The following is a 14,074-nucleotide window of genomic DNA, read 5'->3' as shown; positions in this document are numbered from 1 at the left end:
TTTTTTCTTTCAGATTCAGTCTCTTTTTTTTCCTTTTTTTTTGTGTGTGTGCTTTTCTTGAAAACTCAACATAGCCTTTTTTCTTTCTTCCTTTCTGTAAAAAAGCCCATCTTTTTAGATATTAGACTGACGGGTACAGTGGCCGAATGGTCAGAGCACTAGATTCTTGCCTGAGTCTCCTGAGTTCGGTGCCTGGTTTGGGCGCACTTGGTGGGTTAAGGGTGGAGATTTTTCGATCTCCCAGGTTGACATATGTGCTGACCTACTAGTGCCTGAACCCCCTTTGTGTGTATATGCATGCAGAACATCAAATATGCATGTCAGAGAACCTGTAATCATTGTCAGCATTTAGCGAGTTATAGAAACAATAACATACCCAACATGCACACTCTTAAGTACAGCTGCCAACATGCCAGCATTTTGTAGAAACAGTCATATGCATAAAAGCGCACTTATACATATGAGTGAACAAGGGAGTTGCAGCCTATGAATGAAGCAGAAGAAGAAGAAGAAGAATATGTTTAACCCAGTTTGTGTAAAAAGAACAGCTAAATCTTCCATACCTAGATCAGCTTTTGAAGAAATATTTTGATGAGAAATTTGAGGTCAGTAAATTTATTCACACTAATGTCCCTCTTGGCACTGTTACAGAGCTTGCAATCTATCTAAACTTAAGGCCATATGCTTCAACTAAAGCGTGTGTCACTTGCAGGGGAACCTGGGAGTATTGGATGTTACCACCAGAGACTACACCACAATCATGCGCTCTCACACAGCACGCGTGCTTAGCATTGCCATCGACCCGTACAGAAAGCACATGGCAACAGTATCGAAGGACCACACGATACGGGTTTGGGACGCAGAGACCCTTCAGCAGCTGTATGACTTCAGCGCTCCGGACGAGTGTCCCTCCACCATCTGCTATCATCCCAGTCGCCAGGTCTTCGTCTGTGGCTTTGAGAGCGGAGCTGTGCGGGTTTTCAATGTGTTATCCACATGTCTCCTGGCTGAGCACAAGTAGGTTGGGGTTTTGTAATCTCAGGTTTGGTTGTTTGTCAGTTTTTATCATATGTTTGGAATCCTCACATATGTTAGTCAAGTTTGTGTGTGGTTGTGTAAATTGTTATGATTTACTTTCTTTTTATTTGTTTTGTTTACCAACAGCAGTGGGTTTTTTTAGGTTTTTTTTTTTTTTTTTTTTGTTGTTGTTTTTTTTAGCTCTAAAAGAAACATGAGAAAAACTGAAAAAAATATTTAAAAAAAAAAAAAAAAGAAAAAAAAAAGAAACCAGCAGAAAATTAACAAGAAGCATTCAAGTCTAAGTTTTGAAACAGGTATATAAGAGACATATGTTTGTGGACAGACTGCCAGATCATGAATTTAGGATATGGATTTTAGTCACTCAAGGATCTAGATATTTTTTCCCTTTGTCCAGTCTTTAACTGGTGGTTTTGGTGCTAGTTTTTGGATGACATGGTCAGCTGAGTCTGATATTTAGTTTGCTCTTAGCACACATGCAGAATCCCACAGCAAAAAGAGTGAATAAATATTCTGTCGAAAAAAGTACTTTAATGTGCAAATTTAAAAGAAGGAAAAGTTATATTTTAAAAAATAAAATACAATGCTGTATAGTTCAGTGCAGTATGATCCCAATACAATACAGTACTGTACATTGCAATACTGTACAACACAACACAACACAACACAGCGTAATTTGAGCATAAATTGAGGTGCACTGTAAGCAGAAAAGACATGTCTTCTTAACTGTAATGTGGAAAATGTGATCTCTGTGCAGACACCACCGAGGGGCAGTGACCGGAGTGGCGTACTCGCCAGACGGAGAGTACTTGTTCAGCTGCTGTTCCCAAGGCTCCCTCACAGCATACACAGCAGCTGATGAAAGTTACCATGTCATCAGAACCCTGCACAACACAGTTGCTCGAGGAACACGCTTCACACCAGATGCCCTTGCGGTTTCTCCATGTGGACGCAAGCTAGCCTTTGTTGGGCCGTCTGATTTCACAGTCACTGTTCTGGATGCCAAGTACCTGAGTGAGGTGAATGAAAAAAACCACCAACAGATTAAAATTTGTCTTTCTAAGAGCATTACTGTATGTAAGTTTCAGCTGTCATTTCTTGAAATATGAGAGAAAATGTCCGTTGGAGCAGCTTGAATGTCTGTCATCCAGTTAAAGGCTTTTGTCAAAAGTTGAGATCATCCGAATAGTGGAAGATGGTGGTAAAGGAGAAGATACCAGGACTTAACTTTCTGTAACACCCACCATGACGAAGTCATTGTCTTCTGAGTTTGGGGGCTGCTACTCCAGTAACTACTACATACATTCATTTTTATGACTTAGGGTTGATATTTGTAGCTGCTGTTAGCCCAGTGTTTCGGCAGTCATATGTTTGAGGGCAGTGCATCATGTTTCTTTCTTTCAAATTGTGTCCATTTTTCGTAACATATTCCAGAATCATACATGTTACATCAGAGGGGTCAATCTAAGAATACAGTTGTAGCTTAGTATCTGAAAAAGATCAGAGCACTGCTCTTTTGTATTGCAGAAATCATTGCCATGAGTATAATTATAGCCATCTGTCTAGCTTCTTATGTAAGGATAATCAGACTGGACAAAAAATCTATCTTGAACAAAGTGGAAATATAATGAAATGTTGAGGACATCAAGTTGCGCACCTGCATGTTTCAGCTAATGCGGGTGGATGTGACCAGTCTGTGCCCAGGAGATGTCAGGGAGTCTGTGGACACAGCAGTGAAGCTGACCTTCTCTCCACAGAATGTGGGTCACCTGCTGGTAACCACCAGCAACAACCGACTGGTCAAACTGGACACGTCAGGCAGGATGGTGGCTGAGGTAAGGGTGAAGTGATGTCATGGGATGTTTTATGTAAAGTGTTTCATACTTCGGTTGGACCATCAACTTGTCAAAGCTTAGAACTCTTTTCATTCCTATTTAATTGATGGATAATTCTTCAAGCAGAACATAGAGATAATAAATATGGAAATCTGTTTATTAATGTTTCATTTTTTTTCACCATTTATTGATTACCAGATATAGTTAACAAGCATTCTGCACAGGTGATTGCAAGGCTGAGAAGAGATACTTCGTTTTACCCATATCATCAAGGAAATTGAAGAACAACCAAACACGCTGTTATCACAAGAGGCGTGACAAGGCAGAGACATTGATGTCTGTGCAGGTGAGCAACATTCACCGATCTGGGTGCAGCTGTCTGGTGGTATCCAAGGACGGCAGGCACCTGATCACCTCTGGGGACCGGGTGATCAAGGTGTGGGACTACAACATGAAGCTGGACATCAACTTTCAGGTGTGTGCCTTTGTCAGCTGTTCCCGTGGTCACTAAAAATCATCGTACACTGGGAAGGTCACAGACCTGCCAACTGCCGCATCTTGAGCATAGTGTGCTACAACTATTGTAAGAATGCTATACTTACAATAAAAATACAGTGCTGAATTTCTTATATTACCCCTCCCTCTCCTCTAAAACACGAACAAAACCCACCCTACACTTAGTCATTTGCACCCCTGCATATGTTTGATGAGGTGCAGTGGCGGAATAAGTTAGATGTTGGACTTGTGATCAAGAGTTAACAAGTGATCAGGGTTCAAGGCACCGTTTCGGCATGGTGCCGTGTCCTTGAGAAAGGCACTGAACTCCACCCAGGTGTGAAATGGGTACCTGACTTGGGTTGGAGAAGGTTACAATGGTGGAAGGAGAGGACTGGGCCCCACATTCCTGTGCTGAACTTTACACATAGTGTATGTGAATTCACTTACCTGATGGCCTTAAAAAGCTATGGGACCTCTAACCTTTTTTTTTTTTCTTTTTTTTGTTTTTTGTTTTTTTTTTTGATTATATGATTGATTAGTTCTTTTCCCAATATACTTTGATTGCCAGTCATTATAAGGAGGAATGATGAATAATGTATTCTTTAATCCTATTTGGATGTGGTGAGTGTTGGTGGTGTTTCGCAAGTGTTAAGCAATGAAAATGCTTCTCTCAAGTATAGTCAGGGTTTGGCATGTCAAGAAGGATTTGAATGAGTGAAAAAAGTGGTAGATGAGAGTGGGTGGATGTGACTTCATCTCTTCCAAAGGAAAGACAGATGGACAAGTGCCCAAACCACCTCGGAAGTCAGGTGAAGTAGGTATGGAGATACCATTCACATTTCAAGATGTTGAACAAAGGAACTTTATATTTCCATTCCCGGTTTGTCTAACCACTAGATACAGTGGCATTTACTATGGTGTTTAATCTGATAGGAGAGAAACACACACATAAACTACAGTAGCTGTTCAAACCAAGAAAGCTAAAAATTTAGTGGGCTGATATTAATTTATAACTATTCCACATTGAGGAACATATCGGTATCAGCATCTTTTTTATTTAAAAACACTGTTTACTTTTTTTTTTTTTTTTTTTTTTTTTGGTGGCAGGTGTTCATAGGTCACTCAGAGCCAGTGAGCAAGGTGCTGTACACGCCAGACTCCAAGAGCATCATCTCTACTGGGGAGGCAGTCTACATCTGGGACAGCTTGGCTTCCAGGCCTCCTACACCGCCTATTGTGTCAGTGTTTTTTTTCCCTCAGTTTATGTACATGGGCACCTGACTGCCTGCCGGTTACAGACACACACATGCACGTGCATATGCTTACATGCATGCTCATACACACTCATGAACACACATTCACACTTACACTCAGACACACACACACACACACACACATGCACATGAGCAAGGTCTAAAGCAAATTTTATCACCAATTTTACCTTTACTTATTCCAAAATGCATTTGGAATCTCAGTGGTTGGAAGCATGGTAGATCTTTGTTACATTTTACTCTTTTCCAACACCTGTTTATGTAACTGGCTTAACTATGACATTAATTTCAAAAGCAAACAAAGGCACTTGAACCACATGAAGCAGCAACAGCCGAAACTCATGGTGTGCTTTGTAAACAACAGTTGCGCCTGCTGAATTCATAATACTGTGGCTGCAGTATAAACAACATCAAATTGAAATTAAACCTCAGGACAATCTGAAAAGAAAAATAAACAAACAAACAATAAAGTAAGTAAGTAGATAAATGAATTAATAACTAAAAATAAAAATAAAAGAATTTTAAAAAATATCCCCTGCTGAGGTAGCCTAGCATGCAAAGTGAAAGAGAGCGAGCTTATGTACTGAAATACATATCCAATAAAATAGACCCTGTGTATGTAATTAAACATACTGTAAAGTTCGGTCTACAAGCCGTGACTTTTTACCCCAGCTTCAACCTCTGTGGCTTATACAGTGATGCGGTTTATTTGCAGATTTTAACGATCCCGGGAGTGTCACACTTCTCATCTATTCTTAGCTGCCCTTCAACTCACCAAAATCATGATTTCTGTCCATGAATTTTTTGGATGAGCTTCAGGATAGTGTGCTAACTGTTCACGTTTAAAAAACAAAAAACAAAACAAAAAAAAACAAAAAAACTGTTCACGTTTTATAAATCAAATCCGCACACATTAAAGCCTTCATATCAGCATTCAGTTCTACTCTGCTCAAGCGTACACCCTCATCATGCCGAAAACGCAACATTATGCCTATGATGCAGCCTTCAAATTGAAGGCGATCGACCTAGCAGATGACAGTGCAAGCGACGAACCAGCAGCGACCTCCACCTTCATGTTCATGAAGTGAAAGTGAGGCTGAAGTCAGTGACAAGATGGCGGAGGAAGCTGTGCTGGTTCTCTTCAACTCGGACACTGAAGATGAAGATTTTAGTGGATTCAGTGAGCAGGATGACATTGAATAAATGTGACTATCCCTAAATTATGGATCTTATTTTCGTTGTGTTTATTTATTATTTTTTTGTGGCACTAGCAGTATTTTCGCTTGCTTTTCTTTGTGTTGTTCCCGCTTGTGTTTATTTCAAGACTTACAGTATCGACAGCTTTTCTGTAGTATCAGTATGTGTTCCGGTACCGGAAATAAGTGCGCCTTATAAACCGGTGCGGCTTATGTATGTATAAAGTTCAATTTTTTCCAAAATTTAGTGGGTGCGGCTTATATACCAGTGCGCTCAATAGACCGAACTTTACGATAATTCGAGGGGGAAAGGATCCTATATGTATTCAACTTTGTTGTGTGAAGCAGATTCCTTTAACTGCTCAGAATAGAAGAAGTGAGATATTTGTAGAAACAGAATGCTTTATTCAGTTTGATTTTATGTTAATTCACAAAATGTCATATCATAATGCCCTCTTTCACTTTCAGGGGCAGAATGCTGTCAGCAGAAGATGCAGGTAAGACACCTTGAATATTTTATAAATTTTGTTGGGGGGGTGGTTGTTTTGTTATAGATACATGTTATAAAGAAGAAATAGCTTTATAGACAGTTCCTACACGTAATGTATTGTTTTGTCTTACTTGTTGTGTTGTATTGTTGATGAGATGTGCTTGCATGTCTTAAGCTGGTATCAATTTTTGAATTTCAAGGTTTTGTCAGAATCACTTTACTGCTAGCTTAAATTCTCATCTCAGACACGTCTCACCTTCTCTGCTTGATACACATAAATATAGATAATAGCATAAACACAAAGACACAGCATGCACTCAGATGAAGCAATATATGTCTCCATGTTTAGCTTTTGACACAGTCACCCTAATGATAGTGAGTTCGTTATTTATTGTTATTATCATTATTCCTGAACAGAATTCATGAACTGGTTAAGAAATTCAGCCACTTCCCAGCATGGTACATTGTAAGAAATACACAATTCTGTTTTCACATATTGTTTGAAGACACTTTAAAGGAGATTTGTCAGTCTCTCTCTCTTTCCTGTAAACATCACTCAGGAAGCCATGAACATTCATGTGGAACCACCTACACTGTTTCCAGATGACCACTTTGTCCCAGGAAGTGTGCCCCAGTCACTGAACTACTCTCAGTCAGAATTCCCGCGCTCCTCCTTGCCCCAGCCCATGGAGATTTCCTACCCTACAGCCAGAGTGGAAGATCTCAGCTCCATACACAATGGGGGTAAGGGTCATTCTGTACTGGACTGGTTTGCCAAGCTCTCATTTGGACTTAGCTTTTAAAAGACAGAGCTAAATATATGGGGTAATCAGTATACTCACAGCAGATGTGAAATAAGGTTGGAAAAAAGCCCACCTTTTTATCTTTAAAGGGGGAAAAAAATGTAAAATATGGCAGATATGAAGGCATTTTGAAAGACAAATTTGTTATCTTTTTTATTTTTTAAAGAGCATTTGTTCATGTGCCTTTTTGAGTACATTTTTTCGGAAATAAAAAAGAAAGGAAACAAATATGTCTACAATTGGCACAAACTGAATACACAGTACTTTGTTCTTTTCTTCTCTTTTTTTAAATATTTTTTTTCATCTGTCTCTGAACATGTTTGGGTTTTTTTCTGGCCATAGTAAACTGCTGAGGCAGCATAGCAGAATCAGAAAGGCAATGGACTTTTGATCCAGTGGTCAGGTTTGATCCCCCAGTTTGGCCTGGTTTTGTGTCTTAGGGAAAGGCATTTTACTCCAATCTTCCTCTCTCAACCCAGGTGTGAATAGGTACCTGACTTGGTTAATGATAATAATGGTTGGGGAAGGTTCTTCTTCTTCTTCTGTGTTCCCCAGGTCATGCTGTCAGATTGTCATTTCAGTCTGCAGCGCGAAGTCCGCTATCTGCCGCAGTGCAGCAGGTGGTCCCAATAGCTTCTCATGGAGTTCCACTGCACAGGGCCAGGTTTCCCTCCTCAGTGCACCACAAGTTGGGCCGAACTGTACTAGGTGCTCTGGTGTCTGCGAACCTGTGCCGCATGGGCATTCATCAGTAGGGGACAGTCTCAGTCTGAAGAGGTGTGAAAGGAGCCTACAATGCCCAGTTCTCAGTTGGAAGAGGACTACTTGCTGTGCTGTGTTTAATGTCCATAGAGCATCCTCCTCCAATCCAGCTTGGTGTTTGTTTCTCCATTGCTCTCTGAACTGGCTCTTCAGGATTGCACGTGCTTCTCTATAGGAGACAGGATGGACAGTCTGTTCCATTTTGCTGCCCACCTTTGACAGCCTGTCAGCCTCCTCATTTCCGCTGACTTCACATTGCGATGGGATCCACTGAAGGGTCAGCACTGTCCACTGGCTCAATGTCCCCAGTGCCTGCCTGATGTCTTGCAGGATCTGGCTTTCTTCTCCTGCAAGGAGACTTTGCAGCACTGAATTGCAGTCCGTCAGGATGACTGTGTGCATAGGCAGCTCTTCTCTGGAATTTAGAGTATGTGCTGTATGAAGCAGTGCACAAGCCTCCGCCTGTAGTTTGTGGGCAGCTGACTTGTAGGGATGGACTTAGTGAGACGGCTGCTATCTGGGAATTTAATGAGAAGACCCCCGCCACCATTTTTTGCAGCACTCTTAGCAGAGCCATCTGTTTAGACATGGGTCCATCTGTCACATAGATAGTCTTGGTCCAGCATCTCGTGAGTTGGGGAAGGTTAAAACAGGGGAAGGAGAAGATTGGGCCCGCGCCTGCCTTCCCATGCAGAGCCCTAGAAACAGTGGCTATGAATTCACTGCCCCGATGACCATATAAGGCTATGGGATCTTTAACCTTATCCTTTTTTTTTCAGCTAACCACAGTTGATCTGTTCTTTCTCTGTGCTGCAGATGACATGGATTTGGACACTGTTGTCTCTGACCCTGATGCCCCTCCCTCCTCCATGCTTGCCAATGAAGCTTTTTTCACCCAGCCCACTCCCGACAGTCGTCCGTATGGCTACGCTGCAGAGACCACAGGTCACATGGACAGACGTCCTGTCAAGGATCAGGCGACTGAACAGCTCGTAAGTGGAGATGGCTTCCGTGAACGATGATAATGTGAGAGAAAGTGTGTATTAGGCGTGGTCAAATTACTGCTGTGTAAAACTTGAATGTAACTTTGGAATTAGCAAGCCATTGCTGAATGAAGTTACGAACTTTCAATATGGTCATGTTTGCAAGAAGCAAAATAAAAGGAACAGTAAATTATATTTTCTAGAAGGCACAGTCATTCATGAATCAGATTCTTAGTTGTTATAAAGTGAGGTGACTGAATAATTGTCAGATTAAAACAGAAAATATTGTTGTTGCTTCTGTGAAAAGCTGTTTTTGTTTTGTTTTGTGACAGGTACGGCAGTTTTTAGATCTGTCCACATCAAAGGTCCAGACCAGGAGTGATGCCTTCACAAAGCACTCCCCTCACCAGCCCCAGCCCCGAACCCAGGCCTGCAGGGAGAAAGAGAAAAGGCGACCAAAGAAACCTGTTGCCGCAGGGGAGTCATCAAAGCCAGTGAAACCATCATGCCAGAAACACTTTACTGCAAGGCACAAGGCCTATGGCTTGGCACCGGTAAAATTCCAGTCTTTATTCGTCTTTGATATGTTGTCAGTCATAGAACTTTCAGGAACAAGAATGAGACTCAAAAGTGACATATGTCTTTCAGATGAAATAAAGAAAGAAATTTGTCACCCAATGCATACGCATGGGGTTGAGCTGAGTTGCAAATGTTATAAAAAAAAAAATACAATGAAAAAAAAATTTTGGAAATATCAGAGAGGTACCCAAGTATCTTAGTTTTTATATATTACATTTTTTGCTTTAGTGTTTATTAGACATCAGGTCATTCCTGCAGCTCATTCACATGTATGATTGGGTGATTGCTTTTTTTTTCACTTTTTTCCTTTACAACTGTGCTTTTCAATGGAAATATCAGACAAGAAACTTGAAATTCCTGTCATTTCTAGTACATTTGGTGATTGATGGGTTCCATTTTCAGCGTCGGTATACAGCCCCTCCAAACCAAGCTGGGCTACAGTTGTCCAGTGTGATTGGTTACAACGGGAACGGCCGAGACAACATGATATGGTGCCCAGACTCAGGTCAGAGTTCTGTTCTGGTATTGCTTCTGTCCTGCTTTTAAGTATAATAAATCGTCCACAACATCCACCCTTTTGCTTTACTAAACTGGTTCTCTCTTTGCAGTATCTGACCTTCCTGAATGGTGTGTGTGTGAGTGTGCATGAGTGCATTTGTGCGTGCATGTGTGTGAGGAATTTTGAATGTGTTCATGCTTGAACTTGAAAAGACATTTTGGAAGGCAACAGTCAACAGTACAAATACGTGAATGTACATTTTTCAGTGCATGATCATTATCTTGACCTAGTTACAGTGACAGGATTCAGTTTGGGTATGTCAGTAGTGGGGTAGAAGTGAGAAAAGCGCTTAAAAAAGAATTGTGCAGAATGGTATTATAAATTTGTCAGTGTGTAGGAATTTTAGATGCAAAACTTTTGGTTAGTCTAATCTTTTCCTTTCGAAATATTGAAGCCTTGATTCTTTCAACAAGGTTGTGCTCTGGACAAGGAAACATGAAGATGCTGTGATGAACAAGCATGGATCAACCTGGTTGATGGAATATCCTGTGTGTTACAGGAGTGTTTGTGTACTCCAGCGGTTCTGTTTTGGTGATAGAAGATCTCAGCACTGGAAAACAAACACATCTTCAGGGTGAGAAAAACATTGAACGTTATGATTTTGACATAGTTTGGGTCTTGAATGGGAAAAAAGTAAATGATACTGATATTGTTTTCATTTCCTTTTCTTTCGTGATATTTGTGCTGGTAAATGAGCCTCCTTCCTCCTATGATTTTTTTTTTTTTTTTTTTTTTTTTTTTTGCTGCCCCATCATCTGCGCCGTTTCAGTGGCATTACTCCCACACCGCTCATTTAGATACCCCCATGCACGGCCACACCCGGGTTCGTCCGTCGCAGTTCCAGCGTCGGCAGTCCACAGGGAACCATCGATGTTAGGTCGCCAGGAGGCCACACACCAGAGGAGACCCTGCACTGCTGCTGAGTCACTTCGGTGGTGTTCAGTGGTGCCTGTTCTGTTTTAACGTACTTAGGACACCACCTACTAAGCCCCCTACTAACGACAGTAATGGCTTAGTCGCGGAGCCAGGCTGAGTGAGCGTCTCTCCCAGAGTGGAGACCGCCACCACGTCCCTCAAACAACAGCTCCCCATGAATCTGCTGACACTGATGACATTGACAGGACTCACCCCAAGCACGGAAGTGGAGGGGTATCGAAACTGAGGTCGCCATGAGAGCAGGGCATGAAAGGTCACAGACTTTGAGACTATTTTGTTTATATTGATGACGATGAAGGAGAAGGATGACGACGATGATGATGACGATGTTGCTATGGAGGTCCATTTTGGTTTGGGACTGCGTGACAAGGCTGTACTCTACGCTTCCTGTCATAATGATATCCCGGCATTAACCAGGCCCGAGAGATACAGACACTTGCAGTGTTGGTCAGGTAATTAGAGCAACACACCCAAAGACGCATCCTTGAAGTGGATGACACTCGACTGTGTGGTCCCAGTCTCCCCATTTAAGCCCACAGCACACTCAACTCTGGGTAGGAGCCGGCCACCGGCCGAAAAACCACCCTCCGCTGTGATTCGAACCCGCGTCCTCCCAGCCGTCAGTCCGCAACACGAACCACTTTGCTACGGCGGCTGGTTCCTCCTATGAATTATAAAGTGTTTAGGACTTCATTTAGATTAGGTCTATAAATTGATCATGATGGTGATGATCGTCACAGCTTGATTTTTTAAATGCACAGACATACACAAATGCAGAAACAAACACACATGCCTGACACACACGCCCGCACGAATGCATGCATGCACACACGTACAGATGCACAAGCAGCTTTTGTCTCAAAAGGGGAAAAAATGTACTGAACATGATTGCAGTATACACACACGCGCGCGTGCACACACACACACACACACACACACACATGCATACACACACACACATGCATACACACACACACACACACACACACACACACACACAAATGCTCCACTCTGTCCCAAAGTTGAAACAAATACTGTCATTTGTGCTGTTTACTTTGTAGGGCTTGCATTCACTGTTCCCCTCATTGTGTTTTGAATGTCCCAGGTCACTCGGAAGAGATCTCCACACTTGCTGTGCAAAACGACCATCAGGTTGGTGATGTAGCTCATTACTCATCGACTCCCATACAACACTTCACACAAACAATCCCAGAAGAGATGCTGGTCAAATATTAAAAACAGAAACTGTCAGGTTTAACAAATAATCTTGTTGCCAACAAACACTTTGTGCACAATCACAATCTTGTAAAGGAACAAAAAATAATGGAAGTTCAGAACGGCTTCTTGGTGTTTCGTTTGTGTCAGAATAAAAAGGCTTGTATAAACCAGACCAGGCACGAAACCTTAAACAGGAAATATGGTTACGTAATTGTAACAGTTTTAAAAGGAATTATGTTGGCTTAATTTCAGCAGTGACTCCAGATTACTTTGACAGATGACTAAGATGCCCACTTTTATGATGACAGAGTCTTGTGATTTATGTAAAATTGCTGAAGGAACCCATAATGACACAGCGTATGTGCCATGAATGATAACATATATCGCATGCACATACATGCACGCATGTGCACACTCACACAGATACACATGCATACACAGGCATACACTCATACACACACACACGCACACACACAGGTGCAGATGAGTGCAAACAAATGCTTCCCATTTATGTGTCCACAAATGCACAATAAAACTCCATACCACTGGTCACACAAATCTGGACTGGGCCAGTGATAATGGTTTCTGTTCTTATTCGCCAGATGTTAGCTTCTGCCAGTGGGTCGTTTGACGAGAGCAGCCCGTGCCAGGTGTGTGTGTGGGATTTGTCAGACCATACCTGCAGAAAGGTGCTCACCCATCACCAGCATCAGGTGGTGTGTATGGCATACTCCAGGGATGATCGCTTCCTCGTTACAGTGGGTGCGTGGATGGATGGCTGTTGCCTTTATTTGAGGCTATCGTTTTTTTCTGTTTACTTATGGTTGAGTTAATTGTTTGGATCTTAAATCGTGGAAGGGCAGAAATGAAATGGTTGCATTTACATTTGGTGAATTTATGAATAAATAGGAAAACTGCACGACAAAAGATCAGACTAATCAACTGATGTGTATATTTGTTTGAATCGTGATAGTAACCTTGGAACAAAAATAAAGTAAACCTTTGTTAATGAAATAGTTGTTTGAAATGTTTTATTGCATCAAATACAGTGTTTTTATCTCCTTTTCACATACTGTGTCCTGAGACTGCCAGTTAGACAATTATCAGTAGCATTTTCACTCTGAATGAGTATATATGGTTAGATGCATGCGCACACATCTGTATGTGAGCATGTGTGAGTTTCAGTTTCAAGAAGGTTCAGAGCATATGGACTGATCCATGTACGCTACATCTGCTGTTAAAAATAAAAGGCAGCGGACGCCTGACCTTCGCATAAACCCCCAACAGGCAGGGTTTTTGATGTGTGTGAATCCCATGTGCAGGCGACTATCAAGACAGTGAGGTGGTGGTATGGTCCACGGCTTCCTACACAGTGCTGACCAGTGCCAGAACGGACGAGGCCATCAACAGCTTGCGATGGGACCCCTTCACTGTCAACGAGTTTGCTAGTGTGGGTGAGAACAGCGCTTTGTGTTTCTGGCTGTTGGATGAAACCTCCCGGGATGCGTCCCTTTCCGTGCACCAGGCCAATGTTCCTGATGAACTGCTGAAACAGCAAGGAGACAAGGTGAGTGACACGGACTGTTGGAAGGGGTGGGTCAATGGGACAGGGTGGGTGACACTGTTGGAAGGGGTGTGTCAAGGGGACAGGGTGGGTGACACTGTTGGAAGGGGTGTGTCAAGGGGACAGGGTGGGTGACACTGTTGGAAGGGGTGTGTCAATGGGACAGGGTGGGTGACACAGACTGTTGGAAGGGGTGTGTCAATGGGACAGGGTGGGTGACACTGTTGGAAGGGGTGTGTCAAGGGGACAGGGTGGGTGACACTGTTGGAAGGGGTGTGTCAATGGGACAGGGTGGGTGACACAGACTGTTGGAAGGGGTGTGTCAATGGGACAGGGTGGGTG

At 42.3% G+C, this 14,074-nt stretch overlaps 1 protein-coding gene across 1 annotated transcript in view; it reads left to right on the top strand.

Moving 5' to 3' along the window:
* The window catches only part of LOC143289677 (WD repeat-containing protein 90-like), a 45,549-nt gene that overhangs the window by 15,511 nt on the left and 15,964 nt on the right, over nt 1-14,074 (top strand). Inside the window, exons 18-31 of the mRNA XM_076598727.1 lie at nt 713-1,017; nt 1,796-2,057; nt 2,709-2,873; nt 3,220-3,348; nt 4,479-4,609; nt 6,307-6,335; nt 6,932-7,072; nt 8,710-8,885; nt 9,209-9,430; nt 9,858-9,960; nt 10,514-10,588; nt 12,056-12,102; nt 12,771-12,930; nt 13,491-13,735. Of these exons, the coding sequence (XP_076454842.1) occupies nt 713-1,017; nt 1,796-2,057; nt 2,709-2,873; nt 3,220-3,348; nt 4,479-4,609; nt 6,307-6,335; nt 6,932-7,072; nt 8,710-8,885; nt 9,209-9,430; nt 9,858-9,960; nt 10,514-10,588; nt 12,056-12,102; nt 12,771-12,930; nt 13,491-13,735 (2,190 nt within the window). The remainder of the gene's footprint in view (nt 1-712; nt 1,018-1,795; nt 2,058-2,708; nt 2,874-3,219; nt 3,349-4,478; nt 4,610-6,306; nt 6,336-6,931; nt 7,073-8,709; nt 8,886-9,208; nt 9,431-9,857; nt 9,961-10,513; nt 10,589-12,055; nt 12,103-12,770; nt 12,931-13,490; nt 13,736-14,074) is intronic.

Source organism: Babylonia areolata, chromosome 1, assembly GCF_041734735.1.
Source record: "Babylonia areolata isolate BAREFJ2019XMU chromosome 1, ASM4173473v1, whole genome shotgun sequence".
Classification (NCBI taxonomy): domain Eukaryota; kingdom Metazoa; phylum Mollusca; class Gastropoda; order Neogastropoda; family Buccinidae; genus Babylonia; species Babylonia areolata.
The sequence above is the reverse complement of the archived record's forward strand: the minus strand, read 5'-3'. Positions and strand labels throughout refer to the sequence as shown.